The 20,418-nt window shown below is 35.1% G+C and overlaps 1 protein-coding gene across 2 annotated transcripts in view; it reads left to right on the forward strand.

Annotated features, from left to right (window-relative positions):
• Positions 1 to 18,296, forward strand: part of UBE2V2 (ubiquitin conjugating enzyme E2 V2) — a 61,422-nt gene extending 43,126 nt beyond the window's left edge. For both annotated transcript variants that reach the window (XM_059394564.1, XM_059394565.1), the window contains exons 2-4: positions 221 to 369; positions 4,458 to 4,583; positions 13,499 to 18,296. In XM_059394564.1, the coding sequence (XP_059250547.1) occupies positions 221 to 369; positions 4,458 to 4,583; positions 13,499 to 13,645 (422 nt within the window). In that variant the 3' untranslated portion in view covers positions 13,646 to 18,296. The remainder of the gene's footprint in view (positions 1 to 220; positions 370 to 4,457; positions 4,584 to 13,498) is intronic.
• The last annotated feature ends 2,122 nt before the right edge of the window (positions 18,297 to 20,418 follow it).

Genomic DNA, 20,418 nt, shown 5'->3' on the forward strand with positions numbered 1-20,418 from the left:
AGACCATGACCTGAGCCGAAGGCAGTGGCCTAACCCACTGAGACACCCAGGCGCCCTAGTGTTTTCATTTTGACTAGTTTTTAAATTGAGCATTTTCTGGGGCAGAATGCTTCAAGGGAATTTGGTCTTAAAGATTAATTTGGAAAAAGTTTAATTTGAATATATGCAGCTGTTTTAATTATGGGCTTTTTACATTTACATTGACATTCTTTTTGTATAGGAGTTAAAGTTCCTCGTAATTTTCGCTTGTTGGAAGAACTTGAAGAAGGACAAAAAGGAGTAGGCGATGGTACTGTTAGCTGGGGCCTTGAAGATGATGAAGATATGACACTTACAAGGTGGACAGGCATGATTATTGGGCCACCAAGGGTCAGTGCTATAAATTATATATATTTTTTATTACTTACTGTCATTTTAGAGTAAGAATTTTATTTTAAATTGATATTAAAATAATTATCACTTCTAACTGAAATAATTCCTCCCTTTTAATTTATTTGTATACATTTATTGATGCTTTCTGTGTATAGGATATAATGCTTGATTTTATGGAGGACTGGGGGGAAAAGATTGATATGGTCATTTCCCTCAAGGTGTTTGCAGTTTAGTGGAGGAGAAAAAATAAATACAAATGACAGATTCTAACTATGGCAGAGAAAGTTCACTACGGACTTCAGAATATGTTTCTTCTAGCTGGAATAATTGAGGAAGGCTGAACAGTGGAGGAAGTTGCCTTTGGAATGAGCCTTAAAGGACTGACTGGTAGGATTTCAGAAGGTGGTGATGGGGCTGGAGAACATTCCAGATAGAGAGGAGAAAAGGTGAGGAAATGGAGGGGTATTTGGGAAGAGCAAACAGTATATTTTGACGTAATATGTTACTAATCTGCTGTGTGTGTAACCAAGGGTTTCTAAATTGGTTTGTATTGAGTGCACACTGCTGTTTGCCCTTTTGACATTTGACTTGCCTTGTAAATGCTATAGGTATTAATTTCTTCATACAGTATATAGAAAAGTCTCTGATTTTTGTATATTTTCTTTTGTTGGCAGCAGGCCCATTGTGTTTTATTCTTAGACCTTTCTCAAGGTTTTAAAGTTTTATTTTTACTGAAAATCTTTTCAGACTGGGAAATATTTTGTACATTGCATTCCTTACTCAAAGGTCCCATTTACTACACTCTTGGCAGTGAGTCTTTGAAATATATAATATGTATTGTGTAATGTTTTGACTTGCTGGAAAGAACACTAATTTGAAGGGTTTTTTTGTTTGTTTGTTTGTTTTTTTTAGTCTTTGGTTTTATATACTAATGCCTACCTTATGGGAGCATTTCAACTGTTTTGCTGTTGGGTAGGGTTTAGATTTCCTCTTGATTATTACAAAAGAAAAATGGATCCAGGTAATCAACAGTGTTAACTTTAGTGAGTGAATTAATGTATGTCTTATATTTTCTGGTATTCCTTTGCAAAATTTGAGCACAATACTAACCTAACAAACTCTGACTTCCTTCTACTGCTTTGATTTTTTCGTGAGATATTTGAGGAAGGAAATGTAGTACTGATGGTTAAGGTTCTTGATTTATTTTATAACTTGGTATTTGTAATGAAAACCATGATTTTATTGCCTATGAACATGATTACCATGTTTGGTTTAAAAAAAAGTAATTTATCAGCATTCTTAATGAATAGTTTGAAGATTTGACAGTCTGAACTTGGTAGAATATAAATTTGAAATTATTTAGATTTAGTTTTTCTCCAGGCACTACCTCCAGAGAACTTTAAACGTTAGGAATGTTTTGGAGCTTGTGTATGAGTTCCTCAGTGATTCTGTGGGCTGTCCCATAACATAAGCAAATATGGAAGAGCAACTCCCACTTGATCTCACACTTTTGGGGTCACCAGCAGGACTCCCTGGACTAGGTGTCTTTCCTGGTGTCACTAAACTGCAGGAAGCTCTTGTGTCCAGGCTGTGCCAGTGCATAGTGAAGGTTGCTCTGCTTGGGGCAGGAGATCTGGCTTGCTTGAAAAGGTCATGTAGACACAGTGCTGCCGGTGGCCATGCTAGACTTCTGTTCATTGGGCTTTTTCCTTTCTGGGGGTGGGGATCTTGGAGCCTCTTCTCACTAACAGGCAAGAGGGGAGCGCCTCATAAAGGCACAGCGTCTTTCTAGCCAGCCAGTGAGTTCTGCCCTGCATCACCCACCCTCTCTCCACTTAATCTCTCTCACTAAGGCATGTGGGACCCGGTGGGGTGAGTGCTTGTACACTTGTTCAGTTGCCTTTTAATAAAATCTGCAGGGGTTGATGCTCATTTTAGTTGTTTTCTCTTTAGAAGGTGCCATGTTTAGAGCAGTTGGAGAATTAAATGGCTTACTTAGACAACAGGAAGGTGTCTGACTATAGTATATAGTTAGTAAATATTAGTTCCTTTTTTACTTTATTTTACTATTTTATTAGATAACAGAAGGATAGGGCTGTTTTTTAAAATTTAGAAGTTATAAAATTAGCCCATGGTGTCCAAAGCTAAGACAATGTTTACTCTAAGCATTGAATTAGACCAAAAGGCTTAGTTTTTTTAACTTAAAAAAAAAAAAAAAAGTTGAGGTCTAATTTACATATAATGAAATGCACAAATCTTACCATGAATTTCCAAAAATATACCTGTTGCCTATACTCCAGATACAGAGCATTTCAATTACCTCTGCCTCTTCCCACCTCCACCCCAGGCACTACTTCCTGCACCTTGGAGCAGATTTGCAGGTTATAGAACTTTGTGTAAGTGGAATCATGTAGTTTGTATTTACTGGTCTGCTTCTTTTGACTTAGTATCTTAGAGATTCACCTGTTTGTTCCATATAGTAAGAGTGTGTTTCTTTTTATTATTGTGTAGTATTTTACTCTATGGATATATACAGTATTTATCAGTTGTGTTCATGGTATTTGGATTTTATCTACTTTGTGCTTATTAGAAATAAAACTGCTATGAGCATTCTTTTAAAAGTCTTTTGTGAACAATGTTTGTTTCCATTTTGGTGGGGTGGGTAAAATGCTTAGGAATGGAATTGCTACATCATAGGGTATGTATACACTACTTTCTCCATAAGAAAATGCCAGATTGTTTCCAAAATGGTTATACCATCCTCTACTCCCAGCAGAGTGTGAGTCTGGTTGTTTCCACATACAGTGAGTATTTCTAACATTGTAGAATTTCTTGGGGGCTATTATTTTTTAATGCAAGTTTTATAGAGAGGCTAATGTATATCCAGATTGGAGAACCACAGACTGGATGATTTCCTTGAGGTCTCCCTGATTTTAGTCTTTCAATACATATCCAAAGCACTGGGCATGTTGTTAATGGATGTGTGCTGTTAAACTGGGATGACTTTTATATAGGTGTTTCTTTCTAAAGTGTCAGAATATTTAATAATTATATGTACAAGATTGTTGCATACATTTTAAATTTTAAATTACAGTAGTTTAATATCCCAGATCTGACCTCCACTTGGGAATAGCTCTTACTTAAGGGAAAGGAAGCTGTGGATCAGTTTGGGTAAGTGAAATCTATAGATGGTTAGCTTAATTTTTTTTTTCCAGGTTTATGCAGGAACCAACAGGTATTAAATTTGTCACTTTCATTTATTTTTACTTTACTATTATTGATTGTACATTAATAAGTTAACCAAGTGAGCGAAAGCCATAAGGATAAAGAGTTAATTATAGCATGAAAATAAGCCCAAATAATCTGCAAGGATTTTAGTTTGGTAGCTTTAAAATAGTTGTTTAATAATATAGTGATGTTCAACTTCTTGATTAAGAAACTATTTTAAAATGATACAGAGACATAAATTTTGCTGTTGTATCTCTGAAAATGGAATTTAATGAACCTCAAAGTTAATGAAGTAATAGAAATATAATGTATGAAATAATTATGTTTTATTACAGTAAGATGGTATAATATGCTGTTTTCCCTTTGCCTAGAAGTTTCTGATTGCTCTGTAAGTGGAGTAACCGTGTAAATTATTGTCCAGCCAGTCCCTTTTGAGAGTGAATAAGTGTTGTTAATAATTAATACTGGGACAGTGGGAATAGATAGAATTGTTCTGGACAAATGGGAACCTGTATCTATGTGTGACACAAGTCAGTAGTCCCTCCCCGTACAATATAAACTTTTTTTTAATTAAAGTCTGAATTTTTTTTTTCATTTTAATTTGTTATAGGCATTGTTTGTGCTACAAAAAGCAACTTCTGTCTCTTGATTTAACTTTATAGAATAATTTTGATATTATAAAATCTTGATTTTAAGTATGCTTGCTCCATTTTTTTTACCATAAAAGTCAAATAAATTTGAATGTGGAAAAGTAAATTCTTGATCATAAAGTAATGTCAGATATATTCATACTATACTTTTCTTCTTTAATTAGTAATTGAATATTATTATTATTATTATTATTTTTTGCCTTCCAGACAAATTATGAAAACAGAATATATAGCCTGAAAGTAGAATGTGGACCTAAATACCCAGAAGCTCCTCCATCAGTTAGATTTGTAACCAAAATTAATATGAATGGAATTAATAATTCCAGTGGAATGGTAAGTTAAAATAGTCATTTTATTCCTATATAATGAATAATATATAGTCAGGAGAAAGTTAAAATTTAAAAAGGACTTTGTTTAGCTGGAAGTTTAAAAGAAATTAATCTTATGTTGTTTTTCTTGTATAAGTCAACCTATCCTTAAAAAACTTGTATGTACCAGCCTAGATAGATGTTGACAACAGTTTTCTTAGGGTTTTATTAATTGCTTTAGTAGTCATATTTTAGTTGAATCCTTATTTGGTGAAAAGATGACCATTATTTCTCTTTGAATGTTGTTTTCTTTAAGGTTAAGGTACATTTGGTGAGTTTAAAAGGATGAATATTCTTAAAGAGGAGGCTTTTCTTTGAGGGAAGGTATGTTTGTATTAGAACAAACAGGTTGGACATTGTTGTATGTTGAAAGCAAATCAAAATGACATGCTTGACCAGATTCACACAGGGAAGGCTGAATTTCAGTATGAGTAAGTTGTTAAGGTTCATGTTAAGACTTTTTAAAAAAATAAGTTATTTATTTATTTGACAGAGCGCAAGAGAGCACAAGCAGGGGCAGGGGCAGAGGGAGAGGGAAAAACAAATTCCCCCCTGAATAGGAAGCCTCATGCATGTGGAACTCAATCCCAGGACTCTTGGGATCATGGTTTGAGCTGAAGGCAGACTCTTAACCTACTGAGCCACTTAAGTGTCCCTCATGTTGACTTTTAAATCCAGGCTCTTGAGATACCATGTTGAGGGCATACTCACATGCAAAATACATGTTAGGTAGTGTAACAACAACAACATAATAGTAAAATGAACATTATCCATCTTAGGAAATAGAATGTTACCAACATCCTTAATTTCTTGTGTACTCCTCCTCATCCCATCTCTGTATTCCTTTTCCTCACCAATGGTAATTAACATCTTAAAAATTTTCTTTTATACTCATTTTTTTTTTTTTAATTTTACACTGGGTAAATTTTACACTGTGTCTACCTATCCTTCCTCCTCCTTTTCTTCTTATCTACCTATATGCGTACCTTAATATATCATCTGTTAAAAACCGAGTTTATGGGACACTTGGGTAGTTCAGTCAGTTAAGCGTCTGCCTTCAGCTCAGGTCCCAGGGTCTTGGGATTGAGTCTTACATCAGACTTCTTGCTTGGTGGTGGGGAATCTGTTTCTCCCTCTTCCTCTGCCTCCTCCCCACTGCTTACAGGCACATGTACTCTCTCTCTCTCTCTGACAAATAAATGAAACAACAGCAACAAAAAACCCCGAAAAAGCCATGTTTATACCAGTACCTTCAATTCTATTTCAGCACGATAGGGTATATTCCATATTTCATCTTCTCCACATTTGTAATTCCCTCTGGCTACAAGTTGAGCCCTGGACATAGAGCTAGCTGTCTAGCTTCTAACCTCAGTCAAATATGCAGGCCCACAGCTAGGACCCAGAATGGCTGGTGTCTCTCTGCTGGGTGTATTGGATGAAAGCATGACCCTGATAGGAAGAAGGTAGATGGGTCATTGGAAATCTCAGCTGTGGGCCTCCTGGGTCACTTCTGAACCTCCCTATCTGGTACATGCCAATTAGAAGCTGGGTTCTGAGAGTCCTTCCTGTCAGTCTGTCAATCTTTGCAATTTACTGGGAACATTTAGTTTATTTAATATACAATATATTAATATATTTGGTTTAATAAGTTATCTTATTTTGTGGTTTCTGATTTCCTGTGTGGTTTTTGTTTCTTGTCTACTTTTGAAATGGTTCTCAACTTTTAAATTCTGTTTCTGTTCTTTCAGTAGTTATTCTGGAAATTATAATGTGCATACCTAACTATTTCTATGTCCGGTGATAAGAGATATTATAGAAGTAGGATTATAAAACATTTTGAATTTACAGAAACAATACTGTTTAGGGAATTCTTTTGTGACACATAGTATTACCTTTATGAGGAAGAAATTTAACAAAAATATTTCTGTTTTTGTTAGAGAAAAATTTCTCTACCAGGAGTAGCTGTTCTTCTCAACTGCTGGTTTGGTTTCATATTATAGACTGTAAATTAAGTAATTAATGGTGGGCTCTGCATTGTTGTAGGAACTAGGAAGTTCAGGATTAAATTTCAGGAACACCTCTGATGAGTTTATCTGATCTCATGGGTGTCTTATCTACTTTTTGACATTTTTGTCTCTTTCTCTATTTTTCTTCCCTTTCCTGTCTACTGTTAAGTCCTGTAAGTCTTTGTTGGAAATGTAACTTTGAGTCAAGTCTTATTTTTCTGTTTACATTGCCACTAAATGAACGTTGACCATCATCTCGTGTCTTGAAATAATCTCTGATTTTGCTTTCTTACTTCCTCCAGTCTTTTCAGAGCAAGGAGCCAGAGGATCTTTCTAAAATACAAATTGTGTCATATCACTTCTGTGCTGTAATACCCATGAATGATTTCAGCCACAATGTGCATGCCTTTTGCTATGGCTTATTGGTACTCACAGGGTACACACTGTCTCACATACCTTTTATTTTGCCTTAGGACTGTTGTACTGTCTTTTCTTCCAGTCTGGACATATCCACTCTGGCGAATACTTACAGATGCTTCATTTCTCAGTGTAAATGTCACTCTCTTAGACAAGTCCTTCCTGATTCTCCAGTCTGAATTCTGTCCCTTTTTTTACTCTGAAAATCTTTTCTCTGATAATCTTTTATTCTGATAATAGCAGTTACTATAAATTTATTACCACTTTTCTCTTGGTTTTCATTTTTGGTGCCTTGTTTAAAAAGATTATTTATTTATTTATTTGAGAGACAGAGAGGGCGTGCACAACCAAGGGGGAGGGTCAGAGTCAGGAGAAGCAGACTCCCTGCCAAGAAGGGAGCCCAATGCTGGGACTCCATCCTAAGAACCCAGGATTATGACCTGAGCAGAAGGCAAACGCTTAACCGACTAAGCCATCCAGGCATCCTCATTTTTGGCGATTTTATTCATTCATTCATTCATTCATTCATTTATTTATTTATTTATTATTATTTTTTAAAGATTTTATTTATTTATTTGACAGACAGAGATCACAAGTAGGCAGAGAGGCAGGCTGAAAGAGAGAGAGGAAGAAGCAGGCTCCCTGCCGAGCAGAGAGCCCGATGTGGGACTTGATCCCAGGACCTGGGATCATGACCTGAGTCGAAGGCCATAGCGGCTTAACCCACTGAGCCACCCAGGCACCCCATTGGAGTTTTTTTAAAAGAAATATTTTTAACATATAGACAAGTTTCAGAAAATGATATAACCAATATCTTCCATTTTCCCTTGTCAGATTTTAGCTTGTTGGTCTTATCTGTAATAGCTCGTTTCTTTCTTTCTTTCTTTCTTTCTTTTTTTTTTTAAGAGAGACTATATTATAAATAGTTAAGTCTGTGTTCCTTTCCCAAGTTTCCCCTTCCACTTTCCTCAGAGGTAGTCTTATCTTGAATTTCATGTTTATCATTTCTGAACATGATTGTTTTGTTTTTACTATGCATGTGTGTGTATACTTCTGTTTTGTATCACTTTTGTTAGTGATTTTTGAGCTTCATTCATGTTGAGTCATTTAAATTAGATTGTTCTTTTTAATACTCTCTTTGTCACCTGCTGGACATTTAGGCTATTTTCAGTTTTCCCTGAAAAGATTGCTACTGTGGACGTTCTTGTACATGTATTCTTTTACTCTAGGGCAGTGTTTCTCAAGACTTGGTTGTTGGTTCCTTGGTTTGTTGGTTCCAGTATGTTATAGATCAGTACTTTTGTAAGATACAATAAAAAATACTAAGAAAATAAAATTCAAAAAGATAAAATACAAGCTTGGATTTTTTAAATAAAAATTTCTCTGTCAAATTATCATAGAACTCTTGAAACACTTACTCTCAATTTCAGTGTTTATCTTGAGGTACACCAGCAAAAAATTAGTTCAAGGCCTAGTGTCATTCCATGAAACATGCTTAGAGTAGCACTGTTCTAGGACATACACCCAGAAGTGGAATGTCTGCTGAGGTGTGGGGCTTGACTTCAACTTGATATAATACTGCCATCTTACTCTCCATAGGGCTATATCCATGTCTGTCCTCTTAGCTGTGTGTAACAGTACCCTGTGATCGTACATCTCACCAACATTTCATGTCGGCAATCTGGAAACAGAATAATACGGATTTTAATTATTAGAGTGTAGAGAGTAGAGATAGGGTGAATACACTGGACATCAGTTTTTCTCTTGAATTTAAGAATTTAAAGTATTACTTTCATAACTAGGAAATAAATAGCCATAATCTCACATTGACCATTGGTGATAAGCTGGCATAATTTTATATTATATATTTTGAGGTTATTTAAGTACCTGATGAATTATGGGTGTTGCTTTAGTAATTTTGGTGTGTATCTATTTTATACAGTAAGGCAGAATTATTCCTTGGGGCGTTTAGCACTATAAAGCATAAATTGTAGTTCTTTATGTTACGAGGTATCAAGTTTTAGAGGTTATTGTATATTATAGAATGGTAAGATGCAGATTTGTTCTGACATAATATTTTCCCATGCTCTTTTCCCCCTCTTCTCTCTTCTTCATCCCCCAGCCCCCCACTTTTTTTTTTTTGGTGTATTCTGTTGGTATTTTACAGGATTTGCAGTCTTCTTGTTTATTTAACGTCACGTAACTTTACAGCTGTAAGTGTTGGTTTCTGCTTTGGAAAGAGCTTGGTATTTTCTTTACTTGTAAACTCCTGTTTGCTAACGGAGTCTACTTAAAATAGGCTAAGGGGCTTGCTACTCAGTAAGTTAAAGCATTAGAGTAATCACTTTAAATACATCTTAACATTGGGGTGCCTGGGTGGCTCAGTGGGTTAAAACCTCTGCCTTTGGCTCAGGTCATGATCCTGGGGTCCTGGGATTGAGCCCTGCCTTGGGCTCTCTGCTCAGTGGGAAGCCTGCTTCCCCTTTTCTCTGCCTGCCTCTCTGCCTACTTGTGATCTCTGTCAAATAAATAAAATCTTTAAAAAATAAAAAAATAAAAAAAAATACATCTTAATATTATAATATTATTGTTTCAGTTACTTGCAAGAGAATTATTTAAAAACTCTCTTTTCTGTTTTAGGCAGTTTATTGTGATATAATTTGCATACCATACAATTCAGTCAGTGCATATAATTCAGTGTTTTTTTAGTATTCACAGGGTTGTGGACGCATTACCACAATCTAAGTTTTTAGAACATTTTTGTTCCTCTCAGAGGAGACCCCATGTCCATTAGTTTAGTTGTCACTTTCTGTCCTGCCTTCCCATACCCTAAACAACGTTTAATCTTTCAGTTTTTATAGATTTGCCTATTCTGGACTTTCATATAAATGAAATAATATTTTTTTGTGACTAGCTCCTTTAACCGAACATAATATTTTCTTTCTTTCTTTCTTTCTTTTTTTTTTTTTAAAGATTTGTTTATTTATTTGACAGACAGAGATCACAAGTAGGCAGAGAGGCAGGCAGAGAGAGAGAGGAGGAAGCAGGCTTCCCGCTGAGCAGCGAGCCTGATGTGGGGTTTGATCCCAGGACCCTGGAATCATGACCTGAGCCAAAGGCAGAGGCTTTAACCCACTGAGTCACCCAGGCGCCCCCCTGAACATAATATTTTCAAAGTTCATCTGTGTTGTAGCATATATCAGTACTTTATTGCTTTTTATTGTTGAATAATAATAATTCCATTATAAGGATATATAACATTTTATTTATCAATTCATCACCTGACAGATGTTTGGGTTTTTCTGCTTTTGGCTATCATGAACGTTGCTACTGTGAATTTGTGTACAAGGTTAAATGGGTAAATCTTTTCATTTCTCTTGGGTGTATACCTAGGAATAGAATTGCTGGGTCATATGATGACTGACTATATGTTTAACTTCTTGAGGTGTAGTCAGACTGTTTTTCAAAGTGAACATTACATTTTGCATTCTTTCCAGCGGTGTATATTGAGAGATTCTTGGCTTTTTATTAATTGAGTTGTAAGAGTTATTTATATACAGAACAGGAGCCCGTTATCAAATAATATGATTTGCAAGTATTTTTTTTTTTCCATTCTTTGAGTTGCCTCTGCTTTCTTAAGGGTATGGTTTGCAATGAAAAATTTAAGTTTTGATGTAGCCAGTTTATCTGCTTTTTCTTTTGTTGTATGCCTGTTAGGCATTAGATACTTAGGAAAACATTGCCAAATGCCATGTCATGAAGATTTACTCCTGTTTTCTTAAAGTTTTCTTTTTTTTAATAGCTTAAGCTCTTAATTTAGATCTATGATCCATTTGGAGTTAATCTTCATATATGATGTGAGTTAATGGTTCAACTTCATTCCTTTGCTTGTGGATATCTAGTTATCCCAATACCATTTATTAAAGAGACTATTCTTTGTGTGTTTTTCTAACACCTTTGTCAGTAGATTAGTTGTCCATATATGCATGGATTTACTTTTCTGCTCTCATTTGTAGTCCATTGGTCCAGTGTCATTCCTTATGTAAGAACCATCCTTCTTGATTACTGTACCTTTGTAGTAAGTTTTAAAATTGGAAAAACTTTGTTACCTTTTTTTTTTTTTCTTTACAATGTTTGGGCTATTCTGGGTTCCTTGTTTTCATATGAATTTTAGGATAACCTTGTTCATTTCTACAAAAACATAAAAAGTGCCAGGAAGTTGAAATTTTGATAGGGTCTTTATTAGATTTGTAGACCACTTTGAGGGAGTATTGACATCCTAGCAGTATAGGTCTTCTGATCCATGTATAAGGGGAAGTCTTTCCATTTATTTAGGTCTACGTTTTCAACAGTATTTTATAGTTTTTTTTATAGCAGTCCTATACTTCTTTTGTTAAATTTATATCTGTGCATTTTATTCTTTCCCATTTGTAAATGGCATTGTTTTCTTAATTTTATTTCCAGGTTGCTTATTGCAAGTATATAGACATGGTTTTTATAAATCAATTCTATATCCTGCAACTTATCTTTATTAGCTCTGCTAGTTTCTTTAATGGATACCTTAGGATTTTCTATATACAAGATCATTTCACCTGCAAACAGATTGATCTGTTCATTCTTTGTAGTCTGATGCCTCTTATTATTTCATTTTCTTGCCTGATTGCCTGGCTGGAACCTCTAGTACCATGTTGAGTAGTAGTGATGATTAAGTATGATGTTAGCTGTAGGTTTTTATAGATCCCCCTTTTCAGGCTGAGGAAGTTCCTTCTGTTCCTGGTTTCTTAAGTGTTTTTTTTTATCATGAAAAGTTGGATTTTTATCAGATACCTTTTTTTGCTAATTGAAATAATTATGGTTTTTGTTCTCTGTTAATACGGTGTATTATATTGGCTGGCTTTTAAAATCCTGAGCCAAACCTGCAGTTCTGGGATAAATCCCACTTGGTTGGAATCTTTTTTATGCGTTACTGCAGATCAGCCACAGATGGGTATTTATCAAGTCTTTTGTAAGCCTGTGAACAGCCCTGTACATATGTGCTCTTAAGGACTCCCAGGGATATGTTGGAACTTTTCAAAGCCCCTATGGACCTCTCATTTCCCAGTTTTTCCTCTGAAATATTTTGATCACCTTCCTGTTCGTATTGTTTCCCCAGGCAGCAGAGATGTTAAAACAATTGACACTGATTATTTTTGACAAATGCCTGGGGTAGGTGTGGATGTGGGTGGGCAGAGGAATAGGTGGTACTCAGTGTGTGAATTTTGAGGTCAGAAAAAGAAAAACCCTGTGGGTGGGATTTTTCTGGGAACTGCCGGACAGGTCCAGTGGTGTCAGTTATATGGGAATAAGGCTTTGAAGGAGCTGTAGTCCGTTCTGTCAGTCTTTTACAATGGAAGGTTAGTTTAGTATTGTGCAAAGAAAACACTGGTAAGAAAAATCCAAAAGCAGAAATTAGGTTCTCAGCTTTTTCCTAAATCCTATTTAAGATAATTGCCCAGGTTCTGGGTAGTGGGCCTTGGAGATAGAGAGGAACCTTCAGATCTTATCTCATCAAGAAGCAATTGGCAGGGTGCCTAGGTGGCTCAGTGGGTTAAAGCCTCTGCCTTCAGCTCGGGGCATGATCTCAGGGTCCTGGGATCCAGCCCCATATCGGGCTCTCTGCTCTGCGGGGAGCCTGCCTCCTCCTCTCTCTCTGCCTGCCTCTCTGCCTACTTGTGGTCTCTGTCAAATAAATAAATAAAAAATCTTAAAAAAAAAAAAAGAAGCAATTGGCAAATATGTTTATATATTTTACATATATTACATATATGGCAAATATGTAGTTATTTAATGTAATGTTTGCTTATTTCTGATGTCCAAAATTAACTACATGTTTATTGTAAGATACAGAAAAGCACACACACACGACACACATTTTTAGGAAATAACCTGTTACAGAAGCACTATTGTTCCTAAGTTGTCGCGCTCTCCCTGCCTGCAGAGATGACGCAACACCAACACACAGGTCAATGCACAAGCTCTTGTTTATTCTCTGGTGGATCTTTCTCTTCCCTTTCTTTCTCCTTCCCCTGCGGGGAAGTTCCCTTGCCTTATATAGGGCATAACAGCCAATCACAGAGGTGTTCACGTGAACAGGAGGTATCTGGGGCTTGTAGGCAGTGGTGGCATAACAGCCAATCACAGAGATGTTCACGTGACGAGCATGACGTCACGTGTGGCCAGGGCGGATGTTTTTCAGACTGTCCGTGCTGCTCGGGCTGCATAGCCCGGGCCTTCTTAGGGGCGCGACCCTGACACTAAGTATGATATGAACCTGTAGTTTCATAATGTTCTCTTTTGTGAAAGTAGAGCCAAGCTATGAATTTTAAAATCACTTCTTTTCATTAAGGTAGGTTTAATAAGTTGGTGTCATAGTACTTTAAACTTTGTAGTTAATTCTGCTCTTTTCTCCCCATTTTAGGTGGATGCACGGAGCATACCAGTGTTAGCAAAATGGCAAAATTCATATAGCATTAAAGTTGTACTTCAAGAGCTAAGACGTCTAATGATGTCCAAAGAAAATATGAAGCTTCCACAGCCACCAGAAGGACAAACATACAACAATTAATTTTAGTGGATCTCAAACTTGTCTTAAATCAACAACCTTCTACTCATGTTAATGTCTTGATTAAATATCACAATGCAAAATACCCACACATTAAGTAAAAGAATTCCAGCTGGTAAACATGACCTGGACATTTGTAAGAATATATTTAATATATGTACACCATTATGTTTTCCGGTTACAGGAGGAAAAACGCAGCACAATTTTTTTTTTCTCTTGTTAAGGCACTATCATTTAAGCATAAACCTGGAGTACTCAAAATAGAATTCAGGTTTACAAGATGAAAGCATGGAGAGAAGAATCAGACGCTGTGGAAGCATGTGTGTTTCTGAAAAGTAAAAACAAATTTCAAGAGGAAAAACAGAAATGGCATGCTTTGTCCATCTTAGTGAAAGAGCTTCAGTTGAAATTGTCTAAAGTAGCAGGTACAATGAATATTGTCACAAATTGTGTTAATTTTTGAAGCCGTGTGGGTGCTGACTACTAGTAGTATCAAAAAAATGTCAGGATTGTTTTGATACCTGTATTTATAATAAAAAGTGTTGTGGGGGAGGTCGATGAATTTCTGTTAAAAGCCGTTCCTGTGTGTTACATGTAACAGACATGGTAAATATTTGTTTACAGTCTTTGACAAACCATGCATTTAAGTGAAATCAACAAAAAGGAAATAGGTGTATGGGTATGTGATTTTGAGATTAAAGTTAGTCTTAAAATGTAAATAAAATGTGGAACATGTCCTCAGAAACCGTGCCATTTCTATTATATTGATGTGGTATATGTATAGTACCTTGCTGAGGTAGCAAAAATTGAAATTATTGTAGCTATTCATCTATAAACACCTTTATTATCCTATTTTGTATACTTCTTGTGAATTAGAATTTGCAGAGTGTTTGAGAGAACAAATTACCTAATTAGTTTAATTTCATTTTTGGAGAAAGAGGAATTGCAGGTACTATATTTTAAATTTTAGTTGGCCAGAAATACTATTTAAAAATGTTTGGATTCTAGAAGTTCTTACAGAATTATAAATTGCAAATTATCCAAATACACATTCCATTCTCTTTGAAACTTCTTTTTTCTATAATTTTCTGTGACATTTCTTCCCCCAATGCTTCTGGTTGGGATTAATTTTATCCAATTACTCTTAACCTCCACTTTGACAAATAGAAATTCTTAATTGAAAGCTCATTTATGTTTTCCCTTTACCAAAATGACTCAAGGCTTTAAGTCACTGTTTTTCATTTCAAAGCACTGGGTATACTACTTTGTTAAAAATGTTTTTTTCTTACAGATTCCCTGAAGAAAATAGAGTGGTGGTCAGGTATCAAGGACAAATTTCTTAAAGATTCCCTGACATGTTTTTATCAAGTCATTCACAGTTAGAGCTCTGAGCTACTTTTCCTTGGTTAATAATACATGAAAGTTAGTGACAGTTTGTCTAAACTTACTAATTTCAACATGGCTATTTTTAATTATCAGAGATGTCTAAAATGCTTTCAGATGACACATAGAAATGATATACCCACAAATTAGTGCATGTGTAATTTATTAAAGTGGTTTGAAATGAATTATTATCTTGGCATACTTCTTAAAAATTTTGAATTGTTGAACTTGATTTACAGTGACTTCATATGTAAAACCATTACTGGTAGTGTAAATTAGTTTAACAGCTTCTTTTCCACTTTGGAAATGTGTCTTGTCATACAGTGTAGCTAATAACCATTTGAATGTTAAATTATATTGGTAGGCTGAGAATCTGGGTACCTTGATCACTTATTCTCTTTCCTTTTCCCATATCCACTATTGTGAAGGGTTCTCCCCCCAAGTATATGTTGTCTGAGTTAGCTGAGGTGTTTATTTCCTCTGTTTTGTTTTTGGGACTGTGGATCTCTGCAGAAATCTGCATGCTAATTAGTTTCCAAAGCAGAATCCATTTTGCATGTAACAATCAAGATATACATGGCAATCTTAAAACACACTGGTTGATTATAGAAAGAGCTAATATAGAGCTGCTCTTAATTCTAGTAACATTTCTAAGACCACATTTTGAAGCAATCTTTCCTTTGTTTTCTAAAGTGGGTAGGGTTATAGGAGTGTATGGTATTAAATGAACTGTAAAATTGCCTTTGAAATTTGTTTAAAAGACTAGCAGTTGCGACCCTAGGGGATGATCAGTAAATTTAATAAAGATTACAAAAATGAAATTTTTGTCCTATTAGGTCAATGTTATGCTTTAATGGTTTTAGTTACTTTTTCAGAATTGCTGGTTTTAACATTTTTTTCTAATATTTTGAAGTGATGGCATTTGTTTATGGGTTAAGTGTTAATTTCAGAATTACGGAACATTAACATTTGTAAGGGTAGTGCTGTAGAAGAAATTTGTAATTTCAAATTATCCTTTTAAAAGAATTTATCACACTTCAGTTTGAGTAAGTGCTTGGAGAATACATTAGTTTTACTTACAGCTGGTTTATTAATCTGGATTACTTAATGCCAATTCATTGATTTAAATATTTCCCACTATGTGTAATTTTATTGATAAATACATGTGAAATTAATATTGTTTTGAAAATTTAGAGGATACAACTGGAAAATATTAGTACATGATCCTTAATAGATTCGGTGTGTATGGCTTTGGATAGTTTTGGTAGGTGCATCATGGAATTACAGTCTGGTCAAAACTATGTTAACCCTTTTAATGAGCACATTACTGTGTTCTTACATACAGTTTAAAGAATGTAAGTACATATAATAAAGTCTAGTATATGGGGTTTGATAGGTGTTTAAGGAATTTTTTCCCCGATTTCATTTTAGAAGTATTTTTTTAGACCTATGTGTAGAATCATAGTATTGTTTATTGCTGGGAAGGATCTAAAAGGCACTGAGTTTACCCCTCTGCTAAGTATCAGTGTAATTTTCCAGTATCAACTTGATTTGTTTTTTGTTATTTTCACAAAATGATTCCATTTCTCACAATTTTGGAAGGTATGTGTATTTTGTATATAAAATAGGAACATCATAAAAAGGAATGGATGCACTGTACTACAGAATTGATATGAGCATTGGCAGTTAATTCCCATCCATTACTGTGTTTACTAAAAAATGGGAAATGTATGGAAATAAAGTATCTTTTATGCCTTATAGAAGTTATATTATGAGTGGATGGAAATCTTAACGATAGTTCACACTGAAAATTTTCTTTTAAAATATAGTGGGAAATTGAAAATAAAAGATATGCCATATGCATTTCCTGAGAGAAAAATTTGAAGGTATTTGGTGATATAGAAAATGATGTCAAAGCCATCACTTTGTGGAATAAGGGAGTTTTGGGAACTCATGGAGTGAGTACATGATTAAAAAAAAAACAAAACAAAAAACAAACAGTAGAAATGAGGAGGTTGCCATGGTGTTTACATCCTTAGTTGGATATTCTCACCAAAAAAAAGTTCCTAAGGGTTGGCTTCATCTCATTTCCCATGTAGTCTTTAAGAGTTTTTTTGGCAAGTTCATTAGGAAATCAACAAAGTCAGATAGATCTCATTTTCTTAACTTAAAAGGTTCCAGGAATCATTCATCCTAAAATGAGTAACTGACCAAATACCATGTAAGATTTGTACAGTGATCCATTGGCTGCTCAGTGTAGACTTATGGGAATTCTTTTGTCTTGTCCTTATTCAGTTATGAGCAGATGTTTATCTGGAAGTTTTTGCAGCCAAGAAATTGCACAAAAATGGAGTTAGTATTTTACCTCCAAAGGAGGACTAATAGTTGGCACTAAGAATCCAATAGTAATGAGAAACCTGTAGTCAGTAAAGAAGCAAATAGTTACTGAGTTGAAAGTAAAGACTTCAGTTTGTCCGGTGCAGTAATTGGATAATTGAAAAAAAATTTTGTTCAAAGATTATAAAGAAGTGCTGTTAACAATTGATTTTATATTCTTCATATAGTATAATTGCTTAAAAAAAAAACAGATAACAAAGTAATCTGGAAAATTTGCAATATAATGTGAGTTTTAACAGGATAATTTCATATTAAAATGTAGTAAAACTTGTTTTGATAATTAATGTCATTTTTGGGGGTCTGAAGATGACTCCTTTTCCAGTCAACAAACATGGTAATTGTAAATGCATTATTATTATAATGGTGGGATGAATTATAGTTTAGCAGCCTTTGACAGGGAAAAAGGTAGATTTTCTTCACAGTTGATAACTGACAAAGAAATGTAATATTGTTATACTCCTTTTCAAGCCACATTGGCCAAGTAATGATTGTCAGATGTCCAGCTTATTATCATAAATTATCTTTCTATTGCTATAATTTTTTGATATCCAGATAATTTAAATTGGGTGAGACAAATTTAAAGTGGGTGATACATTTTTCTTCAATAATTGCAGTACTCAAGAGAAAATAATTGAGTACACAAGAAAAGTAAAATATCTAAATGCCTAGATTTCTTAATCTTGAGTGATGTATGGACTTTAAGGAGAAAAATCGTACTTGTGGACTCAGTATTGTTTTGAATTATTTTTGTTAAAACGTTTAATGCATAAAACTGTACTAATGTAAATGTTGTATAAACTTATGCTCTTGGGCCTTTATAAAATTATAAAGTACATTCAACTATAGAGTAATTAAAATGGAAAATAATTTAGAATTGAGGATGTTTTATTTAATCTGCTTATAAATATTAGTGTTGTCTCTATTTGGCTCCCCCCTCCCTTTTTTTTTTTGCCATGTCTAGACTATGGTGTGCTGCTGGATCTCAGAGTTTTTTACCTTTTTCCTTTTGCCCTACTGCTTCAGAAATGTTTTTATGTTATCTGACCTTTGTTTGTTGTAAATACAATTCTTTATTAATTCCACTAATGTTCTTTTCTATTAACCAGAGACCATTCTTGCAAAGAACTCCTGAGTCTTTTTATTTTATTATTTTTTTAAGATTTTATTTATTTATTTGACAGAAAGAGACACGGAGAGAGGGGACAGAAGCAGGGGGAGTGGGAGAGGGAGAAGCAGGCTTTCTGCAGAGCAGGGGGCCCGATGTGGGTCTTCATGCCAGGATCCTGGGATCATGACCTGAGCTGAAGGCAGAGGCTTAATGACAGCCACCCACGCGCCCCAACTCCCAAGTCTTTGGTTCCACTTTAGAGACCACAATTTTCTTAAACCCTTGATTATGAAGAATTAACAGTGATACCCACTTTACTGTCATTGTGGTCCTATATAGGAGTAAAAATTATTTACAATTGGTGATGAATGGTAACTTGGTGTACTGATCACATTTTAATTTAGGGTAACATTTTTTCCCCTTTTTAAAATTTACTTAAACTCAGGTAAGTTAACATATTGTGTAATACTAGTTTCTAGGATAATGCATTTTACTCGATGTCTTCAAGCTAAATGGTATGCTCCCCAAGCTCAGTGGTAATGTGTGCTGAATATATTCATTGTTTTAGAATATAAACTGCAGTTAAAAATTCCCCTCCCTCTTTGTTTGAACTGTCGTGCCATCATTCTCTCGTAAATCTCCCTTTCCATCAGCCCATGGTCACCTCTGTTCTTCTTGTGACCAGTTCTCTTCTGTCCTGTTGAGTGGATTTTTCCTTGTGACTCCTTTAGGCATGTTCAGTTTTCTTCTCCCCATCATCCGGGATCTGATCCCTTTCATCTTCTTCCTTTGACATCAGCACTGACCATGAATTTGAAGAATACTCTTGGGAGATTATTTCACCAACTTGAATCAGTTGGTATCCTCTGACTCCTTCCTACCATGTGATCTTTGTTAATCACCTCTATTAATGTTTATAATCCTGTTCCTTCCTGACTACTTTACCACTCTCGTTGTAGATTGTTTTCTCAACCTATCTCTGTTGTCTTGCTTGGACTCATGTTGATGTTTTTGATTTTTAACCTTTGAGAGTTGATGTCCAAGCAGCCAACTCTGGTGGTCATGATCATCATCATAAGGTTGTAAAGTTATTTATAAATGTATCTTAATAATTGTATTATTTGAATTTTAAATAACATACTTCCAAAGTATATTTTTTTGAAACTAAAAATAAAAAATTGGATGTTTTCTTATTTGAGATACCTAAGATTATTAAGATTTTGAAAACAAGTGTATTTGGCTACAAAGAAATGTTAGAATTTATTTGTTGGAATCATGACTACCAGAAATGAAGTAACTTTTTTTTTTTAAAAGATTTTATTTATTTATTTGACAGAGATCACAAGTAGGCAGAGAGGCAGGCAGAGAGAGAGGAGAAAGCAGGCTCCCCGTGGAGCAGAGAGCCCGATGCGGGAATCGATCCCAGGACCCTGGGATCATGACCTGAGCCCAAGGCAGAGGCTTTAACCCACTGAGCCACCCAGGTGCCCCTGAGGTAACTTTTTTATGTCATGAAAACTTTGCTGAGTTCTCTTTACCAAACACATTGGGATACTTGTATTCAAGACCTCCCTGTGTTAAATCCTTGTGAAGTGCCACTTATTAGTACATGAATATAGATGATAATATGGGGTTTATACATAAATACAAATTATGGTCACCTCTTGGTTATTGAATGGATGATCATGATGGCAGAGGAGGGGGCACTCCTTACTGATAGAGCCTAAGTAAGTGCCTGTTAGCAATAAGGTTCTAAGGTGAACAGGATAGTAATATTGATAAATGAAAAAGAGCAGTAGAGAGGAAGCTAGTGCAAGTCCTGGGGTGAGTACTCTTTTGGCATATGTCCTATGATTTTGGGCCAGTTAGCCTCTGTAATCTTCACGTT

This window comes from Mustela nigripes, chromosome 3, assembly GCF_022355385.1.
Source record: "Mustela nigripes isolate SB6536 chromosome 3, MUSNIG.SB6536, whole genome shotgun sequence".
Taxonomy (NCBI): Eukaryota; Metazoa; Chordata; class Mammalia; order Carnivora; family Mustelidae; genus Mustela; species Mustela nigripes.